This window comes from Pogona vitticeps, chromosome 1 (genome assembly GCF_051106095.1).
Source record: "Pogona vitticeps strain Pit_001003342236 chromosome 1, PviZW2.1, whole genome shotgun sequence".
Taxonomy (NCBI): domain Eukaryota; kingdom Metazoa; phylum Chordata; class Lepidosauria; order Squamata; family Agamidae; genus Pogona; species Pogona vitticeps.
In genome coordinates, this window is record NC_135783.1 from 37,612,400 (window position 1) to 37,629,632 (window position 17,233).

The 17,233-nt window shown below is 41.3% G+C and overlaps 1 protein-coding gene across 2 annotated transcripts; it reads right to left on the reverse strand.

Annotated features, from left to right (window-relative positions):
- Positions 1 to 2,132: 2,132 nt before the first annotated feature.
- Positions 2,133 to 11,520, reverse strand: SDE2 (spliceosome associated SDE2). 2 transcript variants are annotated; one of them, XM_020786617.3, is made up of 7 exons: positions 11,258 to 11,520; positions 9,805 to 9,922; positions 8,436 to 8,547; positions 7,599 to 7,768; positions 6,755 to 6,863; positions 5,523 to 5,883; positions 2,133 to 3,241 (listed from the first exon to the last, which is right to left on the reverse strand). In XM_020786617.3, exons 1-7 carry the CDS (start codon positions 11,363 to 11,365, stop codon positions 3,026 to 3,028), a joined length of 1,194 nt encoding a protein of 397 aa, XP_020642276.3. In that variant the 5' UTR covers positions 11,366 to 11,520; the 3' UTR covers positions 2,133 to 3,025. The 2 variants fall into 2 exon arrangements, with proteins under 2 accessions (XP_020642276.3, XP_020642277.3); XM_020786618.3 differs by having other exon boundaries at positions 2,133 to 3,238; positions 11,258 to 11,486.
- Between the last annotated feature and the right edge of the window lie 5,713 nt (positions 11,521 to 17,233).

Consider the following 17,233-nt stretch of genomic DNA (forward strand, 5'->3'; position numbering starts at 1 on the left):
CCATTACTTCTCTTTCCCCTGCTTCTATCTCCTCCCTCTAGTGGGGCTCATCAGCCTTGGAAGGCAGCCCATCTAGAAGGAAAACTCCGATTTTAAATCTCCACTGGCTTGTGGCTATATCCATTGATGGAAAAGGGTTCAGGAGCAAACCTCGAGGCAAAATCCGGAGCTGGAGTCCCGGAGGCAGCTCGTGTTGTTATGCCAACTCCTGCGACTTTGCTGGAACCAGTTGTATTGGCTCTTGCCTTTCCATTGGACTATTTCAGTGATGTGGAGAGGGGGGATTTGCTGCTTGGGTAATAGCCTATCCTCCATATTATTCTACCCAGGCTTCGTGCTCTGGAGAGGACACTCATACAGAGCACGTCTTTCGTGGTCTTTCGAGACTGAAGGGTGCCTAAGAATTTACTTCCCTTTCCCACTTTTTTAAAGTGCTCTTCCTTTACTCCCATCCCCCTCAAGATCTGAGATAGTTCCTCTTCTGCCCCCTGGAGGGACTCCTCTGGGGCTTTCTCCAGAGTCATCTGGAGTTCATATTCCCCTCCTCTCTCTGCCTCCTTTGTGGGAATGGACAGTGCTCCAGCGAGCGGTGACCCAAACTCACCTTCTGGCTCACAAAGACATACTAAAGATTTCTCAGTGGACATTATTACACTGGCTAATTGAAGGTGAAAGCATTGCAAAATTCTGCAGACTATACCCACTCTAAATGCAGATTTCAACAAATGCTCATTGTAGAGCTAAAGCTGACATCAGGAATGGATACCTGTGTAGATCATACACAGCTGCTAGAGCTAGGGTCTGATCTACAAGTACAACAGAGCAAACTTGCTAAACCAGATCCTTCTTGGGGATGGGAGTGCTGGAAACCACAGCATTGGGGACACCAAGTGAGAGGTCAGAAATTTAGTGTAAAATATAACTCCGAGAATCCCATAGCCAATATAGCCATACGATGGCTGGGAGAAGCTGATTCACGGTCCAACTGTGGGGGTTCATGCTTTACCTTCTCAGTGTTCAACTGAGACTCTGGAGACTTTTCTGTTATAAAATCCTAACTAGTCTTTATTGGAACATTTAACAATATATCTTGTTGTATAACCTTAGCTTCAGCTTTCTCTCTCGTCGCCAAAGGGTCCGGCGAGGGCATCCAAATGTCTTTTAACACAGGGGTTATTAATCAAATCATCCCAAGGTCCCCTCAAAAACGGATTACTGTCCTCCAAATCATGAGCCTCTATCTCTGGGTTCAGAAGCGGGGTGGTCTCATCGTCTGATACCTCCATCCTGTAGACATCTTCCTCTCCTTATAGAGGGGTCCAGGGCCCGTTAGGTACCCCCTCCTCTGGGCTTCCTCTAAACGCCATGCCCGGCATTCTCTTTCTTCCCTGGACACCGCTTCTTTCTCCTCCCTGAGCCATCTGCACCACTCTTGAGCCTCAGACTCTCCCCAAGAGGAAGGATGTTGCGGTAGATCCCTCCTCCGGTAACTGGCTTCCTCTCGAGGAACCTGCACCTTTTCCCATTTACCGGTCCATGGGTCTTCTACCCATACCATCTCCCAACCCCCCGGTCTCAAGTGAACCTGTCCTTTTACAGTCCCCATTCCCGCCTCTACAGCAGACCTCCCTTTCCTCTCTTCTCGCCAATTCACCACCTGTCTGTGTGGCCACTGTCATTTTCAAAAGTTCCCGCTCCCACTCCCGACTGTTTAGTCTTGATGGGTGGCGTAGGCAGATCTGTCTGTGCCTCTTGCTCTCTTTTGAGGGAGGACAACATTCCAGTGAGAGTCCCTACACTCTGTGTCTCACACCAGCACAGTAACATTTCTGCTGAAAATTTATGCAGGAACAGAATTAACTAATAAAGCTACTCAGAGTAGCTGGGAGCCTCCAACACACCACCTTAATTTCAGTACAGTAAAGCAAAGATTGCTAAGTGTAAATTATTTAATAAATTGCATGCCCACATATATTCTAGTAGCATCATCCTGGGTTTAAAAAGTGATGGTAGGAAGAACAGGGCAGAGAAACACAGTTCATTAATACCTGTGCTCAGACATTCCTGCTTGTGTATAGGACTGAACACATCATTCAGCCCACCAATTATTTGTAAAGGGAATAATTTGCACATTTCAATGTAGAAATCACAATGTTTATTTAAAAATTAGGTGTTTCTGAGTCATCAGCAATTGAAACATCAGCTGCAGCTTGTTAAAAAAAAGATTCAAACAAAGGCTTCTGCCAAACTATACCACAGAACCTGCCTGAAGGTCACACTGCCCCAGGCTGATGCCTGGCCCCTCTTGTTTGCTCATCTGTATTTCACACCATAAATCACAATCTGAAAAGATTTAACACAGGATCTACTGCTTGTGTTTGTTTTTAACAAAGATCTATATTAAGACACAGCATTTCTAGTCCATCACAAGGCTCCCTGCCTCAAATCACTCACAGGGCATTTGTACTTTGTAGCATTTAAAGTCTGCTACTTATTTCTAACAAGTCTTGAACATAACACTTCCTCTCTTTTGGCAGTAACCTATTACTGTCTTCTGATCAAACCTCCACAAAAACCCCCAGAAAGGATGACAGGTTTGCTGACAGAAATTTCTGACCCTCACTTTATAATACTCAGAAAAGGTATTCTTGTAAGAACCATAAAGAACACATGGATTCATTTTTGTTTTTAAAGGAAATCGTTAAACAGTAGTACCTCGGTTTGCGAACGCCTCAGTTTATGTAATTTTCAGTTTATGAACCAAAATCTATAATAAGAAATAAAGCTCCGGTTTACGTTGTTTTCTCTTTTTTCGCACCCCAAAAGGGTTTTCCCAGGGTGCATTGTGCCTATAGCGCTGCCTGTTTCGTAGCGCATTTGGCCTTTTGGTTTGCGAAATTTCCATACTACGTAATGTCATGTAGAACAGATCCATTTCACAAACCAAGGTACTACTGTACAAAACAGAAAAATGTGAAGAATTATGAAAATGTATAGATTTAAAAATATGTTGCACCACTGTTTTTTATTTCTTTTTCACTTTTGGGATCTTGGCAAACAAAGCAGGGTCAATCTGAGCTCTAGACAAGCCTCTCACAGAGAAAAGCCGGGCTGCTCTTTCCTGTAATGTTCCCCCACATTTCAGTCCCAAAGCCATCAGTTCACACTTGAGCTCGTCCAGCCCCAGGGCTTCCAATTCAGCAGCAGAACTGAACGACAGAAGATCTACTGTTGAAGTCTTCTGAAAAGAAAGAAACAGGAATTCGTAAAATAGACACCTAGAGTGTTGACTTTTCTAGCAAAAACTGAACTACTTACTTCTTCCTGACACTGCACATTTACTTTATGGATGACGACAGCTGTTTAAATATGAGCAATAACAAGTGTTTTTCAAAATATTCTCCAAATCTTTTTTTTTTCATTTCATTTCTTTAAGTTAAGAAAATCTGTAAGTTAGAACTAGCCAGGACGAGTGAAACTGCAGATGCAATTCAAGATAAAGGCTTGAGCTCAGTGTCAGTAAGGCCACTATAGTTGCATATAGCTGGCAAGACAATCATTTCAACTGCAGTCAGACCTTGGGTCTGAGCTCTGTAGAGACTCTGTACTAGAGATGGGATATTCATACTTGTGTCTGGAAGGATACAAATACAAATATCACCACCAAAGGTGGCCAGGCCCTTTCAGCCCTCATCCTAGAACTAGCCAGTCCACTTACCACTCTCAACATGGAGCGTGGGCCTGTCATCGCCCACGTTGTGCCAATCATTGAAGTAGCCTGGCTGGCACTTCTACACTTCCCCGTGCTGCTGATCACTCTGGTTAGGAGGTCTCCCCGCTCAGCTGCTGAGTGGACTGGAGCACAGGGAGGTGGGGAAGCACTGGTTGGGCACCTTCCACATTGGCACAATGTGGATGAGTAACTGTACCAGACAATTCTTGGGCGGGGGGGGGGTCAAAAAGGCCAGACCACCTGTGGTGGTGGTATTCATATTCCTATCACTTCAGATACAAATACAAATATCTCATCTCTGCTGTGTATACTAGCCAATAGGCAAGTACTCCTCCATGAAACAGGAGACATCCCCTAACACATAGTCCCTCATTTTACTTTTAAGATCAACATGGTATGCACACTATGATAGAAAGACACGTCTTACAGTAAACACTCTCCAGAAATTTTACTCTCCAAGATATTTGATATGAAACCAAGAAAAAAGGAGATGTAATAACACAAAGCGCCCACACTTGTAACTACTTTTCAGAGATAATGGAGACTTTTGAGAATGATAATTAGCTCCCCTTGAAAAAGTTTACCCTTCATATTTTAAGCCTCTCCCTTTAGAAGTAACTATCACTGATGCATCAAACAAGACCCTATTCCACATAAGTAGAATTAAAAAATACAGCAAAAATCAGTTGGATAAACACCCTTCATTCAATAGTGTAACATAAGTTATACAATACAGTGGTGCCTCGCATAGCGATGATAATTGGTGCAGCAAAAATTGCTGCAAAGCAATTTCATCGCTATGCAATATTAAAAAGCCCATAGGAATGCATTGAAACCCCTTCAATGCGTTCCTATGGGCTTCAGACTCACCTTTAAGCGAAAATCCTCCATACGGCGGCCATTTTTGCTGCCCGGTAAGCAAGGAATCCATCCCAGAAAACAGCGGGCAGCCATTTATTTTACCCGGCGGCCATTTTGGAACCACCGATCAGCTGTTAAAAAATCATCGCTTTGCGATGATCGGTAAGTGAAACAGGGTACAGATCATCGCAAATCGAATTTCCCCCATATGGAACATCGCAAAGCGATCGCAAAAAGTTAATCGCTATGCAATTTCATCGTTAAACAGGGCACCCGTTAAGCAAGGCACCACTGTACTAATCTGATGAATATGAATGCAAAGTGGCAGCTGCACATTATACTGTAAATCAAAAGCCACTTAAAGAACAGGATATTGCTGTTTAGTCGTTTAATCGTGTACATGGGAAAAAGATCTACAAAGACAATTAACTTAATGTGTGTGGGTGAGGGAAGGGGTTAATGCTGAAAAAAATCTATCATTCTCTCCACATCCACCGTACAGAGGCTCAGACTGCTTTGACATATGCACCTCAAATGACATCCCCCAAGCATAAGGGAAAGTTGTCAACAGGCTTGGGGAAACCTCAAGGTTTGCAGAAGCACAAAATATTTTTTTAAGGGCAAGGCACCAGAAGACTTCAGGGATGACAGTGAGCTCAATGGTCACTGAAGGTTGTTTGGAGGAGAAACAAATGGAAGTTGAATGGAACTGAATGGTTGGAATTGTGAAAAGCAGCATTCCACACTGCAAAGATTATTCCAGATGCCACTTGTTACTTCATATAGTTTAGCAGCCTGATATAATTTAATAATGCATCACTGAAAAGAAAGTGACCCAATGAACCAGGAATACATTCTTATAAAGATGTACAGTAGGCGCAGGAAGCAAAATGGTCCCTTTTTCCGAGTAAAAAATAATTTGACTTACAGTGCCTGGTAATTGGTTCACAGGTTTCTGAGCACTTGACGAATTTGCCTGCTCTCCTTCCTTCGGAGTATTTGTAGCCTCATGTTTCTCATTAGCTGTAGCTGGATCAAGAGGTCGATCTTCTGCTGGGTCTTTTTTATTATCTTCCATTTGTACTTGTGGCTTCTCAGGGGTACTGAGGACTGAAGTATAGCTCATGGAATCCTCTGAACTGCTGGGACACAGTTCTATTCTGTCACACATTTTGATTTGGCTGCCAGCTGATGTGGTGCAACTTCCTGATGTACTAGCAGATTCATCATCTTCGCTGTCACTACTGCCTTGTGAATTATCCGATTCCTCCAGCCCATCCACACCCAACCTGTCACAATCAATATAAATTCAATTTGAAAAAAATCACGTATTTTCACAAACGATTACATCAAAGCAAAGAAGCCATGAGTAAGAACTTGCCTGCCTCACCAGAGTTCTTTGGATCATGACTGAAATTAAGCTTTGTTTTCAGTGAAAATAGATCAACACCATCTGTATTTTTCCACTGATGGTATTGCAGACAGTTGTAACTACTTCATGGTATGGGGAGCCCTGATTTGTGACAGCACAGCTCAACTGCCCCACTCTCTGCTCCCTATCCAGCACTTGGCACAACATTGCCAAGACCCTGTCTCCACCCAGTTCCAAAGTGCTCTCTATTCAAGAGTGTTTTTTGAACGAAGTACTGCTAATGCTGCAGCTTACCAGCTGAAAAAAACATACACAGAAAATGTTTTAAATAACACAGCTTCTAAGGTAGTATATAACTACACTAAACACACCACATTGAACTGCTGTCGAAAGCTGCCATGAAACACTTACACACTTGAAGCCAATGAAGTCCTTCTGTTTACACATGAGGGAGAAAATCTCTACAGTCACTCCTCATTTAACGACCAAGTTCTGTTCTTAGGTTAAGTTAGGAGCATTAATAGTGTATAAGGAAGTAATAAATCATGTGCAGTTGAGAAGGGGCAGTGAAGACACAAGCACAGTTTATAAGGGTCGTAAAGCATTGTAAATCCAAATGGTAGTTAAACAGGTAGGTTGTTAAGTGAGGAGTGCCTGTATTTGGTGAGGACTGCCTGCAGTTTTTGGGTTCCACATCACTGCATTTAAAATCTCCACAAGACCACTCTTAAAGACACTGATCCTTTTTCTCAACCATGTCATATCATCTATCAAATGCTAATACTTACCAAAAACATCTTTTCTTCTCAGACATTGCTTCCTTTACAGACTCATTTGGACGCTTTCGACTTTCAGTGCTTACTGGTGATACCATTGGACCAGAAGAAGCCTGCATGCCTGAAGAGTAAGGAAAAAAATACACACAAAATACAAATACACTGCAATTTACTATCAACGTTTAAACAAAATTTAGAAATAAATTCATAAACAGCTTGAGTATTAAAGTAAGGCAGAGGCAGGCAACTATATCCTTCTAAGTATTTTGGAGTTGTACCCCCAAACATCCAACACCAGTGGCTAGTGTCAAGATCCTTGCAGAGAACCACAGTCACCTACAGCTCAATCTAAAGTTGCACTTCTGATTCTTATCTCAACTGCAATGCTCTTGCCTATGGTTTGCAGCTCTTCCCATTTTATTCAAGATATTACAGGCAACAACATATTGCAAAATGGCCTCTGATGTGCATTTGACTCCAGACTGAGGGGCAGAGGTGAGACAGCTAGTGCAACAGGATGGAAAATTGCCCACTTTTGCATGGCTAGGGATAAGAAGGTCAGTCTCCCAAGCCCCAGTCCAACCACTACACCATACTGGCTCTCAATTTCAATCAATTGGTGTAACTGCATGCCATATTTAAAGAAGTTTCCTGCAGCAAGTTCCAATGCTAACTGCTAACATTCTGATGTCAGTTACACTCTGCAAATTAATTTTAAAAAATTGGGGGGGGGGGGGAAATGTTCAATTAAAATCTTTCTAAGATGATCCACATCACTAAAGAGACGGGGTACTTAATTACAACTAAATGAAGACCCCAACTAAAATTTCAATTAAAAGATACTTTTCAGTGCTACCTTTTAAGACAGAATCCTCCAGCCTTTCCGCCATCTCATGACATTGCTGTTGATAGTCTGGATTTGTGAAAAAGTGTTTCGGCTCAACAAGTTTGCGCTTCAGTCTTTCCAAACGTCTTTGTTCCTTGTCTGCTTCACGTTCTGCTTGCTGCTTCACCCACTCAGCCATTCTGTAAAAGAGAAGAAATGCACCTACTTCCATATACCTATCATAAAAGCACTACATAAATGCACTGACATTCACCTGACTTTCTTATACGTGAGGTTTAGCAAGGGCGACTCTTGATTTAGACAAAGAAGTGGGAGAACCAGCAAAATAGTTATTACAGGGAAAGTTGGAAGAGACAAAGGTGCAAGCTGACACTTAGAAAACACTCCAATCTCACATGTACCAATTTTATTTTAAACATTTCTTTCACTTTTTTATGTGTCATTTGCTTCCTCCACTTAATGATAATGATTATGACGATGAGCCATCAAGGAAATTCTGACTTATGGTGGCCCTTTTCAGGGTTTTCCAGGTAGAGAATATTCAGAAGTGGTTTACTATTCTCTTCTTGTGGGGTCATCCTAAGACTGTGCAGCCTGCACAAGGCCAAACAGGCTGGGTTTTCCCCTAGGAGGCACAGTGGGGAACTGAACTCCCAACCTCTGGCTCCACAGCCAGATAACTAAACCACTGAGCTATCTAGCCAACTACACATATAATAGGGGCTACTCAAGAGCCAGGTGCTTTAACAATGAGATCAACCAATTCTGGTCTTCCAGAACTTCTTTGCAACAATGACTGCAAAATGTGTGGCAATGTTTTATTTGTGAAATAAACTATTGCCTCACGCTTTTTCGTGGTTAACATCTCGAAGCCTTCTTCCACTGAGATCTCTGCAAGCTTCTCGGTTGGTTGTTTTCTCAATTTGAGCACCAAGTGCTCGCAGCATAGATCCAAAACCTAGGAAGAAACAAAAATACATCAGCAGAAATACAAGATTACCCCAGAGAGTAAAACACTGCAAAGTTTAAGAAAAATGGTAGATTCCATCAGTATCTTTCAGCTAAACAAGAATTTAGGCAACTTTACACATGAGTGCTCAAGCTAAAGAACTCGGCTTTTAAGCCCTTAAGGAGACCTGAAGAGATCTTCTTAAGGGTTAAATAAATTATTGCAAATTTCTTAGTCAGAATCAAACAAATGAATCAAGACAACTGCACAATCAAACCAGTAGGATTTTTCCAGCACTGACAATTACTAAAAATATTTTTAATGCAGACATTAAAAAATAAAGAATCCATTCACTAATTACACTTCAAAAGTCATATGAAATTCAGTCAAAAGAACCATGAAAAAAAGTTCACTAACAGTTGTTAGCTTCTCCCAACAGAATTTGCAGAATGAAGAGAAGGCTACGAACAAAAAACCAGCTAGAGAGACAACGTGAACTGTCAGATTTTTTCCAAAAGATTCAGAAAAAAGCGCTTGTCTTTTAGAAATGATCATTTGTTGTTGAGTCATTAAGTTGTGTCCGACTTTTCATGACCCCATGGACAAGAGCACGCCAGGCCCTCCTGTCTTCCACTGCCTCACGGAGTTTGATCAAATTCATGTTGGTATCTTCAGTGACACTGTCAAACATCTCGTCCTCTGTTGTCCTCTTCTCCTCTTGCCTTCACACTTTCCCAACATCAAGGTCTTTTCCAGGGAGTCTTCTCTTCTCATGAGATGGCCAAAGTACTGGAGCCTCAGCTTCAGGATCTGTCCTTCCACAGACAGAACATTTTAAGGGCAGTTAAATGATCATTTTACTTCCCTTAAAATGTTAATCACATCTTTAGGTACAGCATATTAAAATAGCTTCTGTTTTTGCAGTAATTGGCACAGAAAGTCAGAAAACGAACTTGCATGATTCAACACAATAAAACATTTTGGTTTTTGTAGATGAAATGGCCAACTAGTCTTTTCCAAGGAATCAGTTACTTGGTGATAACTGAATTTACTTGTAATGGATCATTTTCCCTCTCCAAATGTCATTTCAAGGAATAGTACTCTGAAACTTCCACTGATAATGAACAATCTAAATTCTAGCACTCAAACCTATAGTTACAAGTAAACTGCAACAATAAGAAGAATCCTGTCTTTTATGCTTATTTTGAGTCACATTCCATCCTAAGGTATAATTCTAAGACTGAGCAGCAGCAGCAGCACACTAACCTCCCTTTCCACCACACAATCTTGGTTCCAGGCTGTAAATTGCTCCATCCTGTAGCAGATCTTCAGAATTAACAGAACGACCATTGCACTTTATATAAAAATGATCTTCAGGAAGACCCTATAAATGTGGGAAGTTAACAAAGTTAAAAAGACACACTATGGTTAGAAATGCTTTAATATTTTATTCTACAGCATTGCAACTGAATTAGTTTCTAACTGAATTATTCAAATTAATATATTGGCAGACCTCTCAAATGTAAGAGGAATATTATTTAGGGTTTGTTTCAGCATTAGAGACACACATTTCCAGGCATAGGCAAGCAGACTTAGGGAACACAAACTAAGAAAAATTCAACAGAAACATATATTGAAGAGTCACTATTTGATAACAGAATATTTTATGTTAACTTAATACGATAGTAATGGTAGGAAATAGGAATGCTTATATGAAAGTAAGGGACAAACAGCCTCTGGGCCAAGCATTCTATATGAAATCATGGAACAATAAGAGGATCTGTTTCTTCCAATATTGTATTTTGGTAAGTTTTGCTTGTTTGAAATCTAACATCGTTTGGAGTTTTGAGAAGATACTTGCCATCCCCCAAAATCTGTGCAGATGACATTTTTGGGACCAAGTGTTTTGGAAGACTGGCAAGTTTCCAAATCATATGTATAGATATTCTGAAAGAGCTATAAAGCTTCCTGCTTTAGTTTAGCATTCAATAGCCAGGCCTGAAGCAGACCACAAATTGCTTTAAATAACACAGGGCTCTGTTTTATCCTGCATTTTAATTATTTATACTTGTTCAAGTCTTTAAGAAAGGACAAGACAGAAAGCCTACTTAGTGATAAATTATAAGACATATTATTTATTATGAACATCAAAGCCACCATCCCACCCCTTCTTATACCAGGACCAACCTTCTTACAAACTGTTTGTAACCCCTCCTTATTTACTATATAAGCTATCAATACTGTTTTCTTTTAAAAAGCAACAACCATTCCCAAGAAAATCAATCAGCTCACTCTTTTAAGAATCACTAACCACCTCACTCTTCTGAAAATTATTAATTAGATGGGATTTTCTGACTCTCCCATTATAAATTTAAAGGTTTTTAACCTTCATTAGTTATTAAGTTCATGGGACCGAAGGAAAAATAACGATGGATAAACTAACGAAGTGTCCTCTTCGATTTTAGGTTCATGATGTACATAGGCACCTATTAGTAAGTATTATATTTACATAACTAAAAATATCACATTTGCAAATCTACTTTTATAGTGTAAGGGAAAGCATAAAGCCTCATTGGTGCTAATACTAACTAACGTGTTTGTTTTTTTTAAAAAAAGAGGAAGACGACCCAAGAAACAGCCTCCTCGCATCTCTTCCTCCCCTTACCCAGGCGCCAACGGAAAGCCTAGACATTCACATCTTCCACAGGAACACATTTACCTGTGCCTGGCAACGGCCACGGAGCAAGTCACGAACCGTTCGGTCTCCGCCTGGCAGAGGCACCAAATGCACTCCAAAACCCAACGAGTCTCGCACCCATAACGCCATTTTCTCCCTTTCTCGAACGACTGCTCCTCCTCCCTCCACTTTCCGGAAACGGCTCAGAACGCAAGGGGCGGCGCGTACGAGTGACGTAAACAAGGTAAATAGGAAATAGGGCGGTGGAAATAATGCGGGTAGAAGTTTTTTTGCCGTTTCTCCTCGGCCCACGTGACACAAGGTGGGCGCAGGAGGGGAAAGGGATGAGAGTTGCGCGCGCAGAAGGGGCGGGGCTGCGAGAGATTCTGAAGGAGGTAGATAAAGGGGTGGAGGTGGACCTGAGCCTGTAATGGTTGAAGTTGGCAGGCTGACAGGGAGAGGAAGGGTTGCTTGGCGGGATTGACGAGCCTGGAGCTGCTGGCTGTCCTGGTTCGTGGCGGAGCTTCAAGTATTTGCCTCTTTTGGTCTGGGGCGGGCAGGCACGCAGGCAGCCGCCTGTTTCCCCCTCCCTTGGCAACCTCTCAGCGCTTCGGCCTTCTGTCCAGGCTTGGTTGCTTTTTGAAAACCCCACAGCTTTCGTTGCTCTGCAGTGCGTGGACATTTTCTCCGCGCTTCCTTCCCACCATAAAGCGGGGGAGGGGAAAGGGCGGGAAATTCCCCTTCGGTCTTGCTGTGAGCAGTGTGTTGCTTCCTTTGGGGGGAGACTTGGATGAAGCGAAAAAAAATGCAACGAGGGGGGGTCTCCCAGTTGCAATTTGGATTTTGCAATTTGGGGGAGGAAGCCAGCTGCTATATTTATAAGCCCTTAAAGAAGGCTTCTCCTTTCCCCGCCCGCCCGTCGCTTTCTGCCCACGCAGTTCATTGTGTTCATTCGCAAACGCCATGTTTCCTGACAGAACTCCGGGGCAACGATGTGAGCTTCTCGCCCTGTCTTTTCACGAAGTGGCAGCATAGCAAAGGACACACTGTTCATGTCTCTCCACCAGTGGCAGCAACAAGGAGGCTTACAGCCCTTTGACTCCATCCCACCGCTTTAGCTAACATTACTGGCCTTTCTCGGGAGGACTTCTCTTAAATGCTGAGGAAGGCGGAAGGAGCTGAGACCGAGAAGATCAGGGCTCGAATTAACTGTGTTCCAGATACCCTACGACTCCTTCGCTCCATCGGTTTTTTTTTTTCCGAAGACGGAGACCGCCAGTAAATGTTCCAGCAGAATACTCACGGATACTTTTCCATAGCCACTTGGAATGTAAAACAAATCTGAATAGTCTACATGATATTACAGTCCAAACAGCAAGCCCACATAGACCTCCACAAGGGTTGATTAGTTTGAGGTGTGGCTGGATGCCTTATGTATGCCTCACTCTGCAGTTAAAAGCCAACCTCAAAACAATGAGGACTGGCGGTTTTGATATAATATGTCGAAAAAGGTACTGGTTCTCTCCAGAGAGGCAGAATAAAAAAAACCTGTACACAAGTTAATTACCTTACCAGATATACATGAGAGTTGAGTTCTAATGCCAAAATTATCTTGTACAACTGATGCCAACATTAATGGTTCAAAAGGGAAGCAGGAAAGCACCATTTTGTAAACAACTCAGATGCTTGGGAGTAAAGCTTTAGAAAAGAATCCCCTGCACAGCCAGTACGGTGCAGCAACCAGTACTGGAAACTAGCATGGGATGAAGATCTAATTATATGGTTTACAGCAAAGGGTGTAAATCCACATTGGTACTCTTAACCTGAAAGTTTTGAAGTAGCTCATGGTTCAAAAGAATGGCAATGACACTGAAGAGTATCTGGGAGGAAGATGCTGTGAATTGATTGTGGCAATTCCGCCCACTGCAAGTCTCTGTATAAATGTACGCATGACTACAGGTTTGTGTATAAACAGCTTTGGGTGCCTGGGTTGTGGATAGTTTGGGATGGAATGCTGGGGTGATTGGTGGTTGTGTAGCTAAATATTGATTCATTAGCTTGATTGAAATGTTGGGGTGTGGTTTGGGTGTCCGATGAGAATTAAGTTGAAAGTGAAAACTTAAGAGAGCTGAATGGATGGCTGTGCTAGGAGCAGAGAGTAACATAGTGTGGGCCCCTTTGGAAGGGTCAGGGTTGATTAGAATGATTTAATCAGCCTTGACTATATGAAAATAGCTCCTGCCAATATCTTGAAGTAGCTTCCTTATTAAGTCACTTCATGATATGGCAAATTGAAAAAGGAAGGTTTCCTTTGGATCAGTTCCAGCAGTCACACACACTGTAACTGATTCAAACTAGAGAGATCTTACCTGCACATGAAAAGTCGAAGCCCCAGAAGGGTACATGTAGGAATTCACTGGGGGTGGGCTGATGTGGGCTTACAAAGGCTGATCACTGTCTTTAAGAGCATACCAGCCTGCCCCTGCACTGCTTCAAGCAGCAGGCTAAACAGTCAATGTAGTTAGCCTATTTAGTGGTAATTTGTGGTAGAGATTATGCAGAGAAGTCTGTCTATAATGGCTAAAGTCTGCATGTAAGAAAGACTGAGACTCTGTAATGTACAGTGGACCCTCGACTTACAGACTTTTTGAGTTACAGACTTCTCTGGCTGCAAAATGTAGATTCGACTTGCAGCCGGAGAATCGACTTACAGACCAGAAAAAAACCAAAATGGAACAAAAATAGAATAAAAACTGCCAGTTATGGAATTAATCGGTTTTCAATGCATTGTAGGTCAATGGAGATTCGACCTACAGACTTTTCGACTTGCAGTCTCCGCTCCAATACGGATTAATTCCGTAAGTAGAGGGTCCACTGTAATTACAGTATTTTTAACTTTAAATATTGAGGGGGAAAATAGATCATGCTGTTTTAACTTTTATCATTAATATCCATGGACCTACCTTCCCCTTCATACCTATCCCCTATGATCCCTAAATAAAAAAGCCTGTTTGATCGTTTAAACCAGTCTCTCATCATTATTTGTTTTATGTATAATTAAAAACAAGGAATACAGATTATGAAAGAACAAAAATATATCCATGTTACATGAAACACCACAACAGGAACACTAAATTTTATTAAGATTAATAATTATCTAATATACCAGCTTAGTGTGAAGGAGGCTCTGACAGGGACAGTGTGAAAGGACAAACCCCAAAATACATGGAAGAGGATTTGGTGATTGTAGTTTGATGCCTTATCTAGTGGCATTAAGGAGTGGTGGCTAAGACTTTAGGCATTAAAAGGTATCTGAGTGGTGATCACCTGAGGAATGTGACCCAGCTAATGCGAAAATTAGTAGGAAGGCCTGTGCCTCTTTGGGTTGGAATTTTGCAGTTATAAGTTTAGATATCAGAACTAATGTGGCTTTCCAATGTTGCAAAATGCACTGTGTACATGTTTAGGACGGATGCATACTATATTTTTATATATTAGAGTTTCTAGATTTAGACATTACCACAGCCATTTGGTGCAAATATAAAAATCAAAGTTTATTTAATTCTGTAGCTTTGGGCATAAAATCACATGGCATGTATTTTACTGCTGATTTTGCCCCAAAGGCTAAAAAAATAACTACTACATAAACAAACACACACAAATCAACCCAAACAAGCAATACTTGTCTAACCGTTATACCTGTTTAACTATTTCGTGGTGAATAGTGCAATCCATCCGAGAGCATTATGAGATTGTGGCTTGAAAACTGTTTAATATAAACGTTTCTCCTTTTCAGTGTTCAGGTTCCTTTTTTAAAAAAATAAAAATTGACTGAAAACTAGATCTCATCAGACCTCTCTCTTTCATATATATTCCGTGTCATCTAGTGCTTGAGATCCTGGTCTGCTGTTGATTCGATTGCCTCTTTTTTTTCTATATGGGTTATTCTTCATCCTGTTGACACTGACAATTCTTGAATTTCCTCTGAGAGGTATATGTTGTCTATTTTTTATTATGTTACTGTGTGCTTTTCTGGTTTTTATTATGTATATTGCTGTTCGCTTATTTTAAGGATTATACAGCTACCTGTCTTAGTCTTTATACAATAAATCATAATAGATTTATATACATGTATACATAGAATTTTGAGGCCTACAATGGTGTGAAGGAGATCAGCATAGTGTGCCACCCTCCGAGGAGAGTAGACAAGATATGATAGCTGGATGTGCAGTAGGAGAATTGATCAAAATAGAAGAGGAAGAAATGGGGAGGAGTAAATCTGTAGCAGTATTCTTGGCAGAGAGCAGACAGAATAGAAAGTGGGAGGAGCTAGATTTAATGAGATGGGATGAGATAAAAGAGGAAGAAGTAGGGGGAGGAGGAGGAGAACAAGATGACAAGGAAAAGGAAGACAAGGGTACTCGGAGGGAAAAGAATTACAAAAGTACAAACCTATTGAATTGGTACGGGAGTTCCCCAACCTCAGAACAGGAGGAGGACTGTTACCTGATGCCCCAAGTTCAGTAAAGAAAGATAAAGGGAAAACCAGGATGGAGTATGGTAGCGGTACCACATGTGCAGGATATCGGGAAGAAGGTGACCTATATTGGTACCACAAGCTACCTACCTTATCTAGAGGGGAATTACATGAAGCATCCCTGTTGCAGGACGATATGTGAAGCCTTGAGTTTCCCAACACAGAACAAAGCAGGGTCAAATCCGTCTGGGATGAAGAAGGAGTGAAAGAGGAAAAGACTAAGGATTTGAATAAGGTTAAAAGTTTCAGGTTATTGCCTGAACTGAATGGTTTGGATTCGTTTGCCGTTGATGTTCCAGAAGTTAGAAAGAATAAAGAATCCTTGTTTGTTCCATTATCTTCGTCTCCGTCTATTTTCCCCCCTGAAAAGAAGGACCTGCCTACCACAGACAAAGAACCCAATCACAAATGGCAGGAAAAAAATTCCACAGGAAACCAAAAGGTTGGTTTGTGACTTATTAATGAGAAATAATTTTTAAAATATATGCAAAGACCTGCTTAAATTAGTACCAGGTTATCTGAAAAACACTATTTTTTCATGTGACCTCATGTGTTTTTATTTGTCCCACCATCATCAGGGGAAGGGAAGCTTCTAGGTTTTTCTTACTAGACTCAAGAGCCCCTTGTTAAGGGATGCCTGAATAACTCCAGTAATGTTCTGTTACTTTGCAGCTGAAATAGGGATATCTAAAGTAGATTTTACCACATATAACCTGCCAGCAACTAATATGATATGTCCAGACAGGAGATGTTAGAATGGTCTGGTTCACGTTTAAAAGATTCTTATCTTTAATGAAATCTATTTTATCTCTCCCTTGTGCAACTTTCCTGTTCACACTGATTGCATCAACAGTAAAATATAAATAACATATAGATGGATATAGATGGAAATGCCTAATGCTATCCATAGCTTTAATTATCCCCATTCTATAGCCTGTGCAGATTGTTAAGTTTGCACTAAAATAGAGCTGTGGGCAATGTTATCTGCAGTGACAATCTTGTGATGAATTTGGTGGATTGTAGCATTCAAAGGGATGATGGAGATCCCCCTCCTCAGCTTTCAACTAGTTCACCATTTAATTTTTTTAAAATATATTTTCCTATTAATGGAACACTATTCTAAATAAGGGCCATTGGCAGTAGTATGTGTACTATGCTAGGTAGATGCATTGCTGTTTTGCTATGTCACTTATTTTTTTAAAAAAAGGAAAGTTGCTGCAGCCTACTGAATTATGGGTGCTGGGAAGGGAGGTTGAAAGGGGAGGGTCGTTAATCAAAAGAGGGACAAACTGGAATGATCCAAGTGCTTGTCTGGACCTTCTAACAGGATTTGTCAGTCAGTGTGAATGGAAGAACTGTTCAAGTGAGAGATAAAATAGATGGCCCAAAATAAAATAACCTTTTAAGCATGAACCAGATGACTTCAACTGGACACGCCCTAAGTGCCAGATATATGTTGTGTTTTATTGTGTTGATAATAA